At 38.6% G+C, this 20,020-nt stretch overlaps 1 protein-coding gene across 3 annotated transcripts; it reads right to left on the bottom strand.

The window, feature by feature from the left end:
* Nucleotides 1–2,250: 2,250 nt before the first annotated feature.
* On the bottom strand, nt 2,251–19,688 carry tead3a (TEA domain family member 3 a). 3 transcript variants are annotated; one of them, XM_034537104.1, is made up of 12 exons: nt 19,484–19,688; nt 14,549–14,791; nt 7,998–8,062; nt 7,730–7,792; nt 5,927–6,037; nt 5,712–5,755; nt 5,545–5,606; nt 5,322–5,455; nt 5,034–5,204; nt 4,404–4,544; nt 4,140–4,292; nt 2,251–4,010 (listed from the first exon to the last, which is right to left on the bottom strand). In XM_034537104.1, exons 2-12 carry the CDS (start codon nt 14,553–14,555, stop codon nt 3,897–3,899), a joined length of 1,065 nt encoding a protein of 354 aa, XP_034392995.1. In that variant the 5' UTR covers nt 14,556–14,791; nt 19,484–19,688; the 3' UTR covers nt 2,251–3,896. The 3 variants fall into 3 exon arrangements, with proteins under 3 accessions (XP_034392995.1, XP_034392997.1, XP_034392994.1); XM_034537106.1 differs by lacking the exon at nt 19,484–19,688 and adding an exon at nt 19,327–19,457; XM_034537103.1 differs by lacking the exon at nt 19,484–19,688 and adding an exon at nt 6,448–6,459 and having other exon boundaries at nt 14,549–14,662.
* Nucleotides 19,689–20,020: the final 332 nt, after the last annotated feature.

Consider the following 20,020-nt stretch of genomic DNA (forward strand, 5'->3'; position numbering starts at 1 on the left):
TATAGATAAAGTATAGCTCTTTAATAGGGACGCATTTTGTGTTACCAAGTAAATTTCCCCTTTAACACGTTATTCTGCATGAGTGATTTTACTTTTGATAGGTCTAAAAAAAATTTTTTAAAAACGGTTTCCTGATCAGTATTCAGTTAATGGTCATTTACGAAGGGATGGATGAGATGAAGAGAGAGAGAGAGAGAGAGGGGAGAAGAGATAACACAAGTCACATGCTCTCTGTGTAACCAGATTGGTTTGGCTCAGTTTCTGCAGTTGACATTTTCCCACCACACCTTCACCTCACTGCTGCCAAGGTAATAAAAATCATGTGTGCAATGTACCTGCGACGTATGCGTTTATGACAATGCAAGCCAACGTGGCTGCATATATATACTCTATATCTATATCCCTAGTCTTCATCTGAGAGAAGAGGAAAGACCATGAGTCAAGCACTTGTTTGATACACTAATAATGTAAATACCTCTGAACAGCCGAGATTAGAGGTTCAGGATAAAGCAGCAGTTTGAAAGAAGAACAAAGCCAAATCCCATGTAGTTTGTATGACATTTTAAATTGAGTACCGATGAAACTAGACATCCATCAGTTCTCTACCAGGGCTGAATCATTTACTCATTTACAGCCATGAGCAACCAGTGAAATGTGAGCTATTCTTTACTGCTGCCATGTTGGGAGGCTTATGTAGGTACCACACCCAGGCTGAGGACATTGTGTGTCTGTATGTCACCGTTTCAACCTTACTGCAGACAGATATGACTGACTAATGTCTGCCAAAAGAAGGAATATTAACGTGTGAGGAATACTGGAAGTGACCAGCTAAAGCCCGTTGGTTCACATTGACATCTTAACAGTTACAGAACATCTGTATAAAGCCAAATGTTATTCTAAAGCGTTGCCATCATTTCATTAATGTTGTGCTCTGTGTTGAAAACCCTTCGAATCCCAAGCACAGTCAACATTGTCACGACAGCTTTATCGTTTAGATATAGATTAAGACTGTAAAAGAAAAAAAGTACTCTTTATCAGTGACACGGTCATGTATATGCCTTGGAGGCTTGCCAACAGATATACATTGTGCAATTCATTACAAACACTTTTGAAAGACCCTGAAAAAAAGTTTGATCATACAAATTGATTGACAGTACAGTATATAGGTTATCCTTCAGGGGGCATACATAGGGAGTATGTGCCTGCATATTAAATTGTATGTAGAGGCCCACAGTTTGAACTTCCTTTGATTTTTCAAATCAGCACAATTTCTTTTTAGGAAGCAAACTGATTATGGATAGATGGTAAAGCCTCCATATGAAAGCGCTACAGATATGGCTCCAGACTGAACAACGTGTACTGTGGACTTTTCAATTGAAGTGACAGCGCCATCTAGCAGGCCAAATAGGAATATCAACCTATGTGGCGTGATACCTTTAAGTATGTCAGTAAGAGTAATTAATCTGAGACGACATAGGTGACTTAACTGTCTAAATGGCTAAACCAATTTTAAAAAACGGTCTCAAATCTGAAGACTGAAAGTGGGCGAATGCCTTAGATATAGGCATACGTATTTTCACAGCAGACATTTTGACTTGTGGTAAATAAAAATGGAACACAGAAATCCGGCTAAATGGATGTCAGCAATCATCCTTTTTTCACCTGTGCCTTTTTCTACTGGAAAAAATCAAAATGTCTTCTGTGGAAAATGTCCATTAGGTCTAGGGCTGGACAGCGGTGCCTTAACAATACTCTACCAGTCTTAATACAGAAACAAAAACACAAAAAAACCTTTTTACAATTACACCAATTGCATCAGCTGTTACTTATTGTACTAAAAATAAACCTGTTACAAAAGCTTTACCTGAATAAAAGTAGGATGCTTTTCAAAATGTCTTATTTTCTTCCTCCAATACTAGGAATATGACCAAACATTCAATGCCAACTTTTATTGACAGTTTGATACTTGAGTGTTTAACAAATATAGAATTATACATAACTAGGATAATACCAGTTTATCATTTAAATATAATTTTAAATGATGTTAAGGATGATTTCTTCACTTAAGCAAGTTTTACTATGAAGACGTGATTCTGCAAACACCATGTGGTTTTATTGGTATAGCATGAAGGCACAGATTTAATTCACTGAGCAGACTGGACCAAAAAAGGGATGGGGGACAGCCAATACGAGTACATTGATGGGAAAAATAAACAGATACACATTTTGGCTGACCACACAGTGAATATGTTTTTTTTTTTTTTTTAAACCAGTTGGCTTTTACTTTCATGATAATAGTTAAAAGATAACCCTTCCAGGAGAGGGCGTAATACAGTCAATTAACATTTACTATATAAAAAAATGCTGGTAGCAATGTTTACCAGAAACAAAAAACAATACATCGACCAAAACAGAAAGTAAGCAAGTGTAAGCTGGATAATTTGTTAGTGTTATCAGACAAAAATCTACCCCAGTGCACTGTGGGTAACCTTAGTGTGGTCTGTACCATACATCATTTTGCAGACACCAAAAAAGATACAACCAAAACACCCACCATTTCTGATGTTTAGAGTAAAACTTCTAGCTGTGCTGGTAAAATACAAAGAAAGATAGTTCATCTTTACAAAAACAAGTCTATTTACCTTGTTTTGGCTTATAAACAGTACCATTACAAGTGTAGTGTACACGTCCTATACATCAGTGCTCCTCAGGTTAAGGCTTTATGAACCAAAGCACATTCTTATCCCAACTCACGCAGAGGTAGAAATACTGCAGCGAAACCAACGCAGTTAGACTAAAACAGTATTGTGTAAATGAACAGTAAAAGATAATTATTTCATTCAAAATGCTGAACTGAATCCGAAACTGGCTGGGAACTATTTTTTCTCTCCAAAAACAAGTGAGTCAAAATTAAAACACCTCTTTAACATTTTAACAAGCGATCTTCCCCTCCACACACTGTACCACTGGAAACCTTTGAACTGCAAATACACCTAAAAGGAGGGCCCTCTTTACACTTTGACAATGTGTTTCAAATATAAATACGACTTTTATGTCTTCACGTGTAGTGAATTGCATTCTCGGAAAAGGCACTCTTTCACACTAGTTCTGTCATATGATCCTAACAGTTTTGATTAAACCAACTGGAGTATAATGATTCTCCACACTGAGCAGTGATAAAGGATACGCCATTATAGGCTCAATCAATTCCTACCTTATAGAGCTAGAAATAGGCATGGTGGAAGAGTTAGATTAACACTGGTTAAATGATTTGATTGCCAACCTATATTCAAACTTGTCTCACATCAGTCACACCCATGATGTAAATTCATATGCTTGGAAAACTCCCTGGAGAAGAGAACATCCATTTTCAGTGCACCACAGCTAGATTGTCATTTTATATAATGTATATGATGGAAAAATATAGCATTTTAAACTTGATTAAGTGTGGTTTGGTTCTTTCGCTGGTTTCTTTTTGTCAATGAATTCAATTTCTTATTAAAAAAGAAAAATCGTACACCCATAATGACATTGAGAGTTGTGCAACATCAGATTTACCAGGTGATTATGTAATTATTCAGGCATTCGACTGAATAATTGCATTGAATAACATTACGACGACACGTACTGATAATTACGCCACATTGTGGTCAAAACCTATAAAAAATGAATTTCAAATTTAGTGTTTAAGTCATGGGATGTTAAGAAATGTGTGCATAGATTGCAGCGATGGAAATGCATACACAGTGTGACGACAGTGTGACTGTTGGTCTGTTAAAACTAGTGTGTATTTAGAGTAGAGGAGTGTTGATTCTCTGTGTTTGAGCTGGAAATAGTGTTTATGCTGTATATATCAAAAAGTCTGTGGAGAGTCTCTGCATGCACGCAACGTGCTGCTAGTCATTAACTAGTCGATAAACATGGTACTGTGCACCATGTTCACTGGTGGACACTTCGAACACAAAGGCGATGCACAGCAGAGTCTCCTGAGTTTCTCTGTTGGACACCACCTAGCAAGAGACAGAGGGAAAAAAGGAACACGTTGTGGAGGTCAGGATTTAATGATAAAACATACAAACAAACACCAGGCCAGAGTTACAGATGTGGAATGTAATAGAGATGCACACACAAACACACACCTGTAGGATGGTGAAGTTTTCCAGTACACTGTTCATCATGTATTTCTCTGGCAGGTGTTTGAGCTTGTGGATGAAGTTGATCATATATTCACACATGGGTGAACGATTGATGCGGAACACATACTTTCCCCCTTCCATGTGTGCATATTCTGTCTGAATGAGAGGAATCCACACATACACATCACAATTTAACCGGATTAATATGGTGGATATGAGATTCTATTTGTAACTTTAAAAAAAAAGAAAAGATGTTCCCTTTCTTACCTCAACCTTCTCGACCACCTGTTTGCCAAAGGAGCAGACCTTCGTTGAGACACTGATGGTGATGTTTTCTGTACCACTGTACTGGCTGCTCACACCGTAGAACACACCAGCGCCCTCCTCGATGTCGCTGCTCAGGTCCGCCTGGAACAAGCACAGAAAGATGGACAGAGAGTAAGTGTCAAAAGAGAGGGAAAACCAGAAGTAACCAATACCAAAAACAAATACACTTATATGTGTGTCTAGTCCAGCACATATCTGGGTCAGGAAGGAAATATATTCACTATTTGTGTTTTGGTGAGTAACACTGAATGTAAAACAAAAAAAAAACTCTAGTCAAATACTGCTTAACAAAGCAACTACCAGCTCGGCTTTGCTTTCCCTGTGTGCTGCAGCAGGTCATAACCGGAGGTCGTACACCGAGTTGCGTAAAGTATAACACCAAGTTAAACCAACTATCTAATGCAATGACTAATACAAATCAAATGTAAAAACTAAAATGTATGTTCTCAAATTCCCCAAATGATCTCTTGACGTCTTGTGATTATTTATAAATCAATGAGTTTCTGTCCTGCAGCATGCTTTGCAAAGTTCTCGACTTTATCGGGCAGAAAACTGGTTTTCTGTACTGACCCAGAACTTGACGAGGAAGAATGCGTTGTGTGGCCCTTTTTCATATAGCTCCTTCAGGCCTCCTTTCTTCTCGGAGAACTTGTCATAAATCTGCCTCACATCTATGGACTCCAATACGGGGTCACTGTAGCCAGGGTTTGATGGGCCAATGAGTACGAAAAGGTGTTTATACTGTAGGGAAGAAAAGAGAAGTGAGTGTAGAGAGGAGACATAGTTTTGGCATATATATATATATATATATATATATATATATATATATAGATCGTTGAATTATATAAATGTCTGTACCGTCTCCCTGTCTCTCTGGATCTCCATAAAAGCAGAGTACTCCAAGAGCCGTAGTTTTGCTGAGGCGATGGTTCTGTCTTGCCATACAGGAGCTGCTATAGCTGCTGGTCGTGGGGGAGGCAGGGGCTCATAGCCTGCCAAACATTTAAACAAGAAAAGAACAATTAACATACCAATAATCATTGTTATTTACTCAAAGCAGTGGGTTTGTGTTCACACTTACTGATAGGTGCAGGGACAGCGGCTGGTAGTGTAGTGTATGGTGGCTGTGCAAAGGGCTTGATGCTGCAAAAAGGGAGAGTAGGAACAACAAAAATGAGCAACTGTATGAGCAAAAGCACAAGACGTATTCCAAGTTTAACAAACCAAACCAACTAATCTGCCACTTACTCCTGAGAATGTCCAGGCTGTCCTGGCATAGGGCCGGGCCAAAACTGATCAAAGGGAAAGAAGGGAAACGGGACAGACAGTATTACTCAAGAGTTTTACCCAGAAGGTAGAAAAGAACAGATGTGTGTCTGTATGTATGTATTTCTATTTGTGTGTGTGTGTGTGTGTGTGTGTGTGTGTGTGTGTGTGTGTGTGTGTGTGCGTGTGTGTCTCACTCTGACTGGTGGTGGAAACGGAGTCTGGGGTTTCATTACACTAGCAGACACAATCTGAGCTGATGAGAGATTGGCTACTGTCTGCAATGCTTTGTCTTTGGATACCTGGTCCTGAATGAGAAAGAAAAAAGTAATACACAATCAAACTTGCCATCTTAAAAAAAGAAAAAACAGTAGGATATAGGTTTCACACTCAGCCAACCTTCAAGGCCAGTTTAGACAGCAAGCCAGCCAACATATTATAGAGTACTTCAGCATGATGCAGTAACTATGAGGGAAGACAGGACAGGGTGCAAAGCAGATACAGGGGGATGCCAAAGCAGGACGCGCACCAAGCTAGCAGGCTAGGAGAGCTAACTGGACCGTCACCAGTATTTAACTAAAGCCACTAAACACAAAAGTATTGAGCAAGTTTTTTGAGTTTGGCAGTAGAACTGCATTGTGGACTAGCAGTTATGTGATGCCAACCACAAAGCACAAAGCCTGAAGCAGAAGATTGTAGTTGTATAATCAAAACTTACCAAGTTCATGGCCTATGGCAAAGAAGACACATTATTAATTAACTTTAGTACATTCAAAATAACAGCAGGTCACAGATTCACCATTAGGTGATGAGGGAAACACCTTCCTCAGTACATATAAATATTTGAAATGACTCCATCTCTGACCTACCTTTTCAAACACACTCACAGAAAAGGGTATCTTACATTGACAGAACACGCTACATCCTATGAATCTGTGCTGACATTTATACCGGGAAAAATACTGGTGTGGAAATCTTAACAAGTTCTCCAAATGTGTATTAGAGTGCGGCAAGTTAAATGCATTTGGAGCAAAATGATGTCACAAAGAACGTTTATTACAGTGAATGGTAAAACCACAAGAAAACCGCTTAAACGGAAAAGATAAAAAGACTGAGGAAAATGTCTTAGAGTGAGAATGTGGAGATCAGAAATGATTTAAAAGAGAAATCTTGAAATTCGTAATATGTGCACACAGATGAGGGGCACATTTAAAACTCCCTATATGTCTGTGTGTATGTAAGCATTTATGTATATTACTACTGCCATGCACATGCTTAGGTCAACCAAGCCCGCTATTGACTCCAATATAATTATCTGTCCATAGCTACAAGCCTCTTAAACTAAGTAAACTGCTCAACATTAATGCCATGCATTATAAGAAACAAATATATGATACACGGATGCCTTCAACAAAATCTCTCTTTTGCATTGAGCAACACCAGATGACATCAAACACTGACAGAAAGCAATGTTTTAAAATATAATAACGTTGTAAAGCCTGAGCCTGCCATGTTCCCACAGCCATCAACTAACACTATCCCAGTGCCCCCATGATGGTATTACAAATCATGCACCTAACCTTTTGTGAACTGGATTTATATTTCATCAAGTTGTTCCAGTGGTGCTGCCTTGGGTACCTATATGAGAATCCCGATATCGCCACTACACTAAATGCATATGTTATGCTTTCTCATTAAAATGTATGTACAGAAATCTGCCATAAGCTCTGACAAAGACTTCTATGATGATTTAATGTTTACGTTAGGTTGGATTTGGGTCACATGCAGAGCGAAGCAGCTAGGATGATGAAGTCAGTGAGCGTGTGTACCTTGAGCTTAGACTGAATCTCACGAGACTTTCTCTTGGCCAAGACTTGCAGGTGACTAGAGACCTGACGAAAGACAGGACGAAGGACAGAGGATGGGAGGAAAAAGGAAAGGAAAAAGAAGAGGGGATGTGACTACAGAGGGAAGGGAGAGTTGATTCATTGGGCACCCACCTTGATGCTGGTCTGGTATTCTCGTACCCTCTTACGTGCCAGAACCTGAATGTGACTAGACACCTATGAAAGCAGGGTTACAAAACACATTCACAGGGTGATTTTGCCATTTTAAACAACCATAGTCCATTAATCATCAATTTTACAAAGGTGAATGGGCAATTTACAACAAAATTAAAATAAGCACTTTCGGAGAAATGCAAGGTGCACGTAGCAAATCCTAAAAACACAGGAAAACATTGTGGTCCTAAATAGCAGCTGTGCATACCTGTTTGCGTGTGCGCGTCTTCCCTGTTCGTAGCTTGATATAGCGAGCTATCAGCTCATTTCGACCTACAATTGAGAAGGTAATAGAATTCAATAAGAGTGGAGCACTTCAAACATAAAACTCAAATTTGACAAATCACCCATTTATCTCTTTGTTACATTATATGGCTTACATATTTACGATGGCCTAAAAGAGTCTAAATCAGTAAATCAAATGTTGCTACTACATTGTGCAATGCAGTTTTTGTCTGTGGTATGTCCACAAAAGAGGCCTTCGTGTTTTACATTACACCACTCTGCCCGCTCAATCTAACCCTAAGAGGCAATGACGACATGATTAAGTGCTCTGACACAGCACTTGATCTCAGGACTTCTGCAACACGGCCAGCCATGCAGCCAGTATTTTAGTTTGTATCTTACAACATTAATCTTCTTAAGTACAATCAGAACACACCTGGTAAGACCATGAATCTGTCATGTTTGTCAGCCTCGGGGTAACAGTGTAATGATTTGAACTGTACAGTTTTATGTTGTTTATTTTGTAGTGAAATCAATCTTTGTATGAAGAAAACAAAAGATAAAGATGCCATCTCATTTGAAAATAAAGCCAGAATAGTATAAAAGTTTAATGCAAATGCACTTTTAGTGAGAGATGGTGAGGCTATTCGTGTAGTTAACAGGCTTTACAAATGTGGTCACCACAGAGTGCACGATCAGTACTCTCTTTCTCCGCCTCCCCCAGCTCCCTCCAACCCACACCAGATGATCCGCTGGTCTTTAAATGGAACTGTTGAACAACTCACTATTCAACCTGCTGCAGATGTCAGAATTAGAGCGAGGCTAAAGATAACCAAACGAAGCCTTACAGACTGCTTCCACAGCTTTTATCTTTTAATCACACAATGCACCAACATCCTCAACATCACCATCCTTCTTTCTGGGAAGTGGAGCAATGCTGTAGGGACTTAGGTCACACCGGGCTGAGTCACATCAGCTCTGGAGTTACTAGAACACAGAATTTCCCAAAATCAACAAATGGGTCTGACTCAGACCAGGCAGTCTGCTCTAATTCCCAAAACAGGACACATGAGCCTTCCTGCAGCCTACCACATAAGGCCAAACAACTTTTCATCAGAAGTCAACTCACACGTTCCATTTGTTTTATGTGGGTTTTTTACACCTCGAAACGAAAACAGCAGGCACATTAGAAGATCAGTTAGAAAACACTACGCTTGTATAAAGATTCTTCAACATGTGGATTTATCTCCGCGTTTCCTCTTTCTGCCACATACATCTATGGATGCTCCGATCCAACTTTTTCATTCCCGATACAGACAGCTGGATCGAATACCGATCGGTTGCATTGCTTATTTAAATGAACAGTAACATTTAGGGGGATTAATTGAAAGAAATTGAATATAAAACTATGTTTTCATTAGTGTATAATGAAAACTGAAACTAAGAATGGTTATGTTTTATTTCGCTTAGAAAAAGCCATTTATATCTACATAGGGAGTCCGCCATGTTTCTACAGCAGCCCAGAATGGACACTGGCTCTGGCAAGTGCCGTTTGAGTTTTTGCTTTACCTTGAAGTAGCTGGCTACCGAAACTCGGTATTAAACTCGGATGTAACCGGTGCTTTTGTATGTTTCGGTATACTTTAATATCATGCTAAAGAAAGCATTGGTGGTGCATGCGGTGATGAAGTAAAACAGGTGAAGTGAAGATTACTCGAGTTGATGGCAACTACTGTTACTGCAAAAAAACATAAACACGTAAATAGACAATACTTTATCAATACAACTGTTTAACAAGCATGACATGTAAACCAAAGTGAAACCTACTTCAACCTGCTCTGTCCGTCTATAATCCACCGCCGCTATGTTTAGACAAGCGCAGCAAGCACGATCGGCCAAAAGCCTTTTTATTTTTACCAGGCTGAAACAGAAGCCGTCTGTCTTTAGTCTGTTTCTTAGTTTGTTCTTGTAAACTTCTTTGCTGGCTGAGACAAGGCAGACAGGAGAACCGAAAGAATGACTGATACCATGTGATGTCAGTGTTCTTCATTATTGATTATTATTATCATTTATAAACTTCCCTCAAGAATGTTTTGTATTTTACTGACATTTTAGATTAATTTCCAGTGAAATATATATGTGACTTTGCCATTGTAAAAACGACTGTTGCTGCTCTAGAAACTATAGTTAAAATATAATGTTTTCAAAAGTCTATTAATGTTTTTAAGAGCAATCATTTAGTCATGGAAACAACTATTTGATAAGAATAGCATGTTTTGCAGTAATAAAATCCTAAAGATACCTATCCCTACCCGAGGGCCACTGTAGTTCTCAGACACGCTACCAAAGGGAGTCATATTGTTGCTCGCAATCTGAAACCTCACAACTAGATGCAACTAAATCTCACACACTGTTCTTTTAATAAGTTGTGCGCCTCACTGTGGGGACTGAGATCATTCTTTTATGTGTAAGCCACTACTAGTTTTGATTTTAACTTTAACTTAAAACAACATATAACAAATAGTTACAAAGACTAAAGCTGAATTAATTGAATACGTTGGCCTCAGTCACAATAACCGATCCAGCTATTTAAATCAGTGTCAGCCTGGTATCGGTATATCTTTCCATAAATAAAAAAGATTCTGAGATAAAATTAGGAATAAAAAAAGAGAGATAGAGAGATAAATGTAAAAAACTAAACAAACTTGAATCTAACAGTATTCTGTCATTATTTCAATGATCCAACTTCAGTTAGTCCCAACTTTAAATGTTTTGGCCTTTTTAAAAATGTATTTTACCAAGAACTGTATCTAAAATGTTATGCCTATCAGAAACTTAAGAATGAAAGCTATTTATCAAATTTCTTTGGACTATAACATTTGAGAGAGAGAGATATGTTTTGGAGGAATTGTACACGCAGTCATTGGTTGTGATGAATAATTAATTAGCTACGGCATTATGAATAATTTAGAATGGCTTTTAGATTGTTTCCATTACAACACATTTCCAGTTATTTATTCTTCATTTTGTACCTATTCTAAATAAATTAGATTGTTGTTGATTTCACAGATTAATTGCTACTAAAAATATAAAAGATTTAACATACGTACTACTCAGTAAAGTGTAAGTATTTGAACAATATGGCAGATGTTACTCTTGATACATGTGTCTTATTCTTCATATTCTCTTTATACAAAATTGTCTCCCTTAAAAGTTAATTCTTAGTTTGATAAATACAGACTCCAATAAAGATTCTGCAATTAAAAACATAATTAACATAATGCTATAATAACAATATCACCCTCCATTTATTCTGTGGGTGCAATCTACTGAGATGGTGATCTGTCATCATGGTAGCTACATACAGTATGGCAGAGAGCACAGACACTGGGGCTCAAATACAACTGGCCTAGTTTAGCAAAAGGAGGTACATGTATTCGTGCATGCATTGAAGTAAAACTGATATTTTAATACACGTGTAAGTAGAGTGGGATTTTGAATATTATAAAATTGGTATAGTATTAATACTATTAGTTTAAATGTCATATTTTCCTGGTTTTAACAGCTGCACTGAGTGATCCAATTTTCTCAACTCGAGTTAGGGTAAATAAGCAGTAAATATTATCTTTAAATAAACAGATACTTTTTGTAGAAAACTCTAACATTTCACAAATGATGCAAGGTTTTAAAGTTGAATGGGGGATTCAAAGTTGTCACAGTTGTTATTAATAGGCAGTGACAAACGTTTGGGTCTGGTTTGAAAATGAGAGACTAGAGGGTTAATGTAACCGTGAGGATTATGTTCAATCTCAGTGTAGCTTTCCAACATGTGAATGCATGTACCAATGGGACTATCCTTGTTTATTTAGATGAAAGTGGGGGTGGTCAACACAGCGAGCCCACACTTCCACAAAAGGAGAAAATGCTCCTGCAACGTTGAAACAAACTTTCCCTTTCTGTCGCATGGGATCACATAACCTCACAACACACACTCACACAAATGCATGACACAGGCTGCTACAGGCAGCATGCCAACACTCAGCCAAAAAAGCTAGGAATGTTGGGTGCTAGCCAAGGCCTTCTATAAGGTAAGAAGAAACCGTCAAATACATCAAAGCTGTAGTCCTGAACAGATCCTAACCAAATACGCAGTATTGTAATCTTATTACAATACCGTTCATGTGGCCCAATAACCAATACAAATTAGTCTTAAAGCAATTAGTGACCAGAGGAATTGGCAATTAAGCAACTTCTTCATATTCTTACTTAAACCTGACATGAAATTTCAACCCGCTCTTCTTTTGATCCTGTCATTTCACCTCAAGCTAAACAGCCACCTCCAAAAATACCTGCAGGCAGATCACCTGAGCACAAACTAAGAGGACAAGAATGATGAAATAAGCCTCTGTGTTTCCAAATGTTCACAGTGGAACACTGGCTTTTGAGGGACATCCTCGGGAAACCAAACCCTATCAGGCAACGTTTCTGATTTATATGATTCTGTAAAACTTAAGACTGATAGTGTGTGTGCAGATCATTCATTTTGGCAATTTTACTTTATGGTAGTGGTGTAAGGGACTGTAGTTTATCCACGACCTGTACCCCCCCCCCTCCCCCCCACACACACACATAGATTATTGCACTTTATTAAAATGTGAAATTAAGTTTTACCGTCGATTGTTTTTGGCCGATATTCAGTAAAAGAAAATATGTGATCGTGAGATTGACATTGATGCTTTCTAGTTGACGATTTCTTTTACTACATTGCCACATCAACAAATCTGCGTTAGAATCAGCAGGGGGAGAGCTTGTAACTTTGGCTGCACCGGAGCTAACAGATAACCTACGGAGGTCCCATCCAGTTAAATACTCAATTCAGTAAAAATGAGAATTGGGCACAAGTAAATTATAATGTTATCATGATGTGTTCAAATGGAATCTTGTAAAAATATAGTTTTTGGAGATAAACTTGAATAATTAGTCTTTCACTTTTCATTTCACATGTAAATAATTTGTTTGGATAACAGTTTAAAATTATAATTGTTTAAATTTGTATAAGGCTATGAGTTTAATCAGCAAAAAATAAAGAAAATATAACTTTTAGAGATGCCCCGATTACGTTCTTTCTCTCCTATCGATACAAATTGTCAAACGCGGATGAACAATTTCAGCCTATTCAGATCATTTTTTTGTTGTTGTTTTGTTAAAGCAGCTTGTATACAAGGCTCCAGACTAATGTTATTTGCATAACACACATTTCAAATGATTAAGAAATAAAATGTTGTATTTTTATTGTTTTAAAGAACTCTCGGCATGAGTACTTAGCAGGGTTGCAAAATTCCGGGAATATTCAAAGTTGGAAACTTTCCACGGAAATTAACGGGAATATACGGGAATTAACTGGAAATTTTGGGGTAATTTAACTGTATGTACCTTGTCATAAGCAGACATGCATGCAAACATTTATAATACAACTTTTAAAAATGACATTTTTCACTTTTTTGACATTTTGTGAGGAGAACTTTATTCTTTCATCGAACAACAAAAACATGAACGTTGAATAAAAAAGGTGTATTCCCTATGATCACCACCCCCCAACCCAATTTTTTTTGTGTGTGTTTTTCCCTGAATCCTTTCAGGTCTAAATGCTTTCTTCCTGGACCTCACCAACGTCCTCCGCAGTGCTGTAAAAAGTTAGTCTACTGTATACAAATAAACTTGGTATTAAATTGAACATGGCTTCAGTTTACCAAGTAATCAATATGCTATATGACAAACAGTGTTGGGAAATTTCACTTTCGACATGAACTAGTTCAGTTCATAGTTCACAGCTCCAAAAATTGAACTAGTTCAGTTATTTTTTTCAATATGTTGCGACCTATAATTTAAATCTCTATCTCTCTGCAATACCGCTCTTGGCCTCTACACAACTCGGCACTCTCACACTTGCCAGGCATAGGGCTGAAACGTTCAGACAACACTGATGACAAAGACGTTCAAAAACAACAGAACGTTTTATGTTTACGTTTATGTTTCTGGCAACCAGCTGCATTCAGGGTCCAGCTGAGCTAGGCGTGCATAGTCTTGTTCTCAACTACATTTAAGTTCCCTGTTATATGCTTTTGCAAATAAACTTTTTTTTTCCAAAATTCCCGAGACAAAATTCCCGTGGAAACTTTCCGCCCCTTTGCAACCCTAGTACTTAGTATAAGTTGCTTTGAGCTAGTGTTTAAAGGTTTAACAGGTCATAATTCACTCTTTAATATCTATACATTGCTGTGAAGAAATATTAAAACAAGTAAAAACAATAACAAAAGATCTCAATTTAAATCGTCCATTGTATCGCAGTTCTACTTCCCAATTTAAAGTCCACTGTACTTTGTTTACAATGGTAAGTGGCTTTACATGCTGCAGATTGAAAGTATCATTCTCTACCGATAGTGCTGCAAAGTTAATATACTGTATATTGTAATTTTAAAGTCATCACTATAAACAAAGGTGTATATGTTAGGTCAGAAATGTTCTGTTCCTCACCATACATCTTCCCCTCGTCAGAAAGTATGATCTTCCTCCTGCCGCAGGGAGGGTAGATGGCCAGAGCTTCGTGAAAGCTCTGCTCAATGTCTGGACTCCAAACTCCCTCGGGGTCACCATCCAATCCACGGTCCGCCCCATCTGCCACTCCTTCTCCATCGGCGCCGTCCTCCTGCGCCCCGTCAGGGCTGCCACGGCAACTCCACTCCGACGCAATGATGACGGCTCCTGACCACAACACACCTAGAACATATAGGACAAGACATTTTCTAAAGATTTCACATCCTCTTAATTACTGTTGCTACGCCTGTCAAACTTTTGGTTCTCCCATGGCATTCAATTTACATTGACAATAGCGGCTGATTTATTCCTCGAATAGTAGTTTTAAAAACAATGGTTCTTTGATTTCACACAAGATGGACAAAAAGAGCCGGGACATGTATTCTGTGTTGTTGATTTTAACGGCTGAAATGAAAACTGTGACTAACAGATTTAAGCTGTAGCTAGTTGTCAAATGAAGCAATTTTTTTATGTTTCCATTTTACACTTTCAAAACAGGCACCTGTGAAATGGGTCATGTATATGTGCATGTGATGGCTACATGAAATACTAAAAGGCTATGGCTGTCAGCTATTCTTAGTGTGTGTAGATATATTTGCACAAATTATTCATTTTTGATCGTCAGTATGTTAATTTGTTCTTTATAACCCTGTCTTCCTGATTAATTTGTTAAATGTAAGACTATTTTGGTTAAAACTCTGTGTGCTTTATATATCTTCAACCCACCAAAGAGGGTGGGTTGCAAATACAAAAATCAGCTCTCAACAGCACATACTCCTCCCACAACAAAAACAGCCTGGAAATCTTTCTTTCTTTTTTAACTTTGTTATCCACATGAAAACCCATTGCTCTTAAATTTAATAGTTGTTTTAAGCATCTTGTAGTAGCATACCTACAAATACATGTTATGTCTGTTTTCAAACTGAAACTCCTGACTGGACATCTTTTAGAGTTTGTTGTTTTGGAGTCGTAGAGAAGCAGCACAGAGCATGGAAATGGATGAATGTGGCATCCTCACTGGACTACAAAACTGAGTTATTAAATTAAGTTTGATTTTTTAAAACAAAACCACTACAAATACAATATTTAGTAAAAATGTAGAGCCTGGCGTATTAGAGCCTAACTTTCGGGTGTCTGAATATATACACACACACACACACACACACACACAGGACTTGACACCTTTCTTTTATCTCACCAGATAAAACAAAGAATTTAAAGATGCCACCTCAGCCACTAGGAAATTATAATGTCCGTTTTACCTATTTTCAAGTATTTTAAACACAATTAATTGAGAAAATAATTAGTAAATGAATAAATAAATAAAATGATCATAGTATGTGCATGAAAGATGACAATGGAGCCAATCTATTAACTTCAAGACTGTTTATACTGGAATTTGTTTAAATTTTGACCAATTCGATTCTGTCCTATTCATTAAAAAAGATTTTTTAACATGTTGCTGGTGTATGATTTAAGTTTAATAATTAATAACAATTCAATATGGACTCATGAGTCTGGAATAAAAGATATATATATATATATATATATAATACATGTTTATCTTTATTATATTTTGTTTTAAAAAGTTAATAAAGCAATGTTTAGGTCAAGCCTTACGCTGCCTTCAACAGTGAGGTATACACCTTATTAATTAAACACTGGTATTAGATCAACACTTGCGATCAGCCAGTAACCAAAGCCTAAGTATAGCCATCAGTATTGAGACAAAAAAAAACTCAGATCTGTGGAATTTGTACATGTTCGCCAAAATGAATTGAACCCTGAGTTCTGAATGAGGCCCGACGACAGGCAGTTTAAGAAATTCAAAAAAGTGGTGACGCACTTTATCCAATTGAACACATCAAGAGATAAGATAAGATATGTACTTTATTCATCCCCAAGGGGGAATTTCTTGCTAGACAGGTGGGACCAGGTATAACTTTGCGGTTGCGACAGATTTCCTTGACTCCCAATATCTCCACCAAGAGTGAGAGATCAGATAGATTTGAAGTTGTATACAGCCTCTGTGTACACAGGGTGTATTAATAGCCATGGCATCTGGGGGATAAAGATCTGACAAGCAAAATGGCAAAACTATAGGAGCTTGTGAATTTACAAAGCCACTACCCAAGGTCAATGACGACACTACCAGTTGGTTGCGCTATTAAGGTTATGCCAGTTAGTGATGGTAAGACCAGATAGTCATTTTCCTTCGCTACCCAACCGAGACAAAACTACTTTAAAAAGACAGTACTTTAGCCATATTAACTTCCTAGAAGCTTGCAACCTAAGGCCACATGAGGAAATTACACATTCTTCTGTTATTGTTGAAGATGCTCCAAGTCTCCTCAAACACATGCACACATATGCAACATTAATGCCGCTTGGTGTAATGTTTTCCAGAGTGTGGGTAACATGGTCCCTGCCACAGAAGAACCACAGAGGATCAGTGTGGTTGCAAGAGCTTCCCCTGCTGTGGTGGGCTTATTGGACACTCTGCACAGGGCCTTCCCAGTTTGAATCACTGCTGAAGGGACTGTCCTGTTGCCATAACGATCAGACAGGCCCTTGTGAGATGGTCAGGGGAGAGCAATGGCTGAAGCAACATTGTGATATTCAAGGGAACTTGGAACGTTTTAATCTCGGAGAAGTCTGCGACAGGGAAGATGTTTCGGGCACAATCCATAACGCAACAGAAGTTCCCAACCTGTGGGTAATTAATCTGTGAGGTCACAAGATGATTAAATAATTTTGTATTTTCGGGCTTCTAACAAATCTTTGTTATTTGTTCTTGTGAAATCCTTTGTATTCTCACCTACTCATGCCGACAAAGGCTTTCAAATGAAAGATGGAAAGAAACTTCCCACTTAACTACTCAAAGCTCATGTCCACACGTATCTTGTGTTACAGACAACTTGGAACTTAAAGAATTCCAACCTTCTACAAAAAAAAGTACAATGAAACGCAACTTAAAAACAAAGAAGCAAAGCAAGTTTGACTTCCGAGTGTAAGATTCTGATAAAAATGACCCAAGCTTTCGGCAATCCTCCACATCCCAGGGTCCATAGAGCAAGTGCACTAGTCCATTTCTCAATGTAAGTCTATGGAAAGACATAATTTGTGCCCAATTGCATTACGTGACGGACCCAGAATTTTTTATTCCACGGTCTGGCCACTGTGTAAAGTTTCTAGTGATGGTGTCATGGTGTTAATATGCAAGGTGGATGCACTGCTTAGAGTTCAATAATATGTACACTAGCCAAAAAAACATCAGTTTGTCACAGTCAGCCATGATTTTGTTTAGGCTGTGCACCTGGAAAGCTTGGAGGTAAAAATAGAAATGGAGGGATTCTGACCTTTGACTAGAATACAGCACAAGGCCATATAACCTGTGGCGATTGGTCAGAGGTATTCAATTGTTCAATTCTAGGGGTCACAAACTTTGGAAACTACTGATAAATGGGGGTACATTTCTTTGTCTCTGAATGGCTTATTGGCAAACAAAAAGGAATATAGATTGGGTTATTCAACATGTAGTACACCCATATTTGTTGTATTAACAATGCTTTATGGTAATTTCACTATTGTGTCACCCTAATGGCAATGTAAGCAAAGAGCCACTTCAATACGTTTCTGCATATGGTTAATTACGGTCAGAGCAAAAGTTTTCACACACACACACATAAAGAAGCAAAGCAAAAAATAAAAACGTATAAATGTAGTAAGAACATAGTCATGTAGTGGATATACCAGGACTGCTGGCATGGACATTTTACTTTGGCTAACATTGCAACTGAGGCATCACAGATACAGTTTACCAGAGTGGTGATGCAAAGTTAGGACGGTGTGCATTTTAAGCATAGGTGGCCGCTGTCAGTTTCAATATAACTCCCAGTGGCCAAAAGGTCAGATGTTTAGTGCAGAGAGGCCAGAGCATTGAGCTAAATAAAGCTATGAGCTCAGCTAACATTGACAAGAGACATGCACATCACGGCCTGCCTTCTGCTCCAATGGGAACGGTGACATTATGATTAACAGCGCTAGATCTCATCACAGTACTTTCAGATTAACATGGCCACCTCAGCTGATGACTACTACTACTACTAACGTTACAACTAGCTACTACTACTACTACTACAACTACTACAGACTCTAGTAGATTTAAGACTGCACATCAATCCGACTTTAAGCTCTTCGTAGGAGTCTAAAGATACAATCTTACATCAGTCGGGATGTGAGTGCTGGAGACGAACAAAGGTGTTTCTTCTCCAGTGTCTTCTGCTGAACCCGTAAGACCAGTCTCACATGTTAGTGACACTTTTATAACAACACCAAAGGCTTCCTATCTGCTAGCATGTAACGTCAAGGCTCGCGAAGAGGGAACAAAAAAAAATCACACTCAACGGTTGGAAGCCGTTTAGCCAACTGTGAGTTGGCAAAATCTGCATTTGATTCAACGTGTGGGAAAAAAACAAGTTAAATATGTTGTTAAAGCACTGTAAAACACGATAAAGTGGAAGAGACGGGGCTATTTTCTATACTTCAGGGGATATTTTACAGACGAGCCACTGATAACACACTCGAGCTGGCATGCTAGTCGGTTAGCTCGCGAGCTAATAATACCTCAACAAACTCCAAACTAAGTCCAAGAGACGCCCGGGAAGTCACGGCGAGCACGGCCACGAGAAGCGGAGCACATTCAAAAAGGAACTCACTGCTCAACACCGGAGCCTCGGATTCAGCAAAAGCGGCAGCGGGGAAAATGCGAAATATGTCAAATATCCCAAAACTTCAAGCACACACGAAGCGAAGCAGCTGCCGCGGCGTGAAAGTTTCAGCACACAACAAAGAACTATGTGAGAGCGCACTCACCTTACTATGGCTTCCCTGCCCCGCTGCTACTGCCACACACTCGGCTCCGTGCGGGTTCCTTTCCAAAACACTTTTGCTTCACGTACCGCGAGTATTTCCTCGGTACAAATAACCGTGTTTGACAGAAAAAGGCGGAATGCCAAGTATGAGTTTTGGTACGAAATCAACGCGCGGAGGAAAACGCACAGAGGCGTGGCGTCGAAACACGCGCACACGCAAAAGTTTTGGGTGTCCCATCGCAAACTCCTCCCATGACACCAGACTCCTGGTGGAGGAGGAGAAGGGGGGATAGGGAAGGATGGTAGTGTTGAGTGTAGGTCACTTTGATGACCCCACTCCCTCATATTGCGCTGATTACATATATGCACTGGGAGTGGAGAAGGAAGTATCTATTATTAGTTTAAAAACAACAATGCTCCTTTACTATTTGGGCTAAACAAAGAGAGTGACAGGCTAAATATGTGTCAACAGGTTTGTGCTAATATAACTTTGCTTTATTACCTAATGGTGAGGTGACCTTCCTAGATTATTGTGTTT

This window comes from Cyclopterus lumpus, chromosome 7 (genome assembly GCF_009769545.1).
Source record: "Cyclopterus lumpus isolate fCycLum1 chromosome 7, fCycLum1.pri, whole genome shotgun sequence".
In the NCBI taxonomy this organism is placed as follows: Eukaryota; Metazoa; Chordata; class Actinopteri; order Perciformes; family Cyclopteridae; genus Cyclopterus; species Cyclopterus lumpus.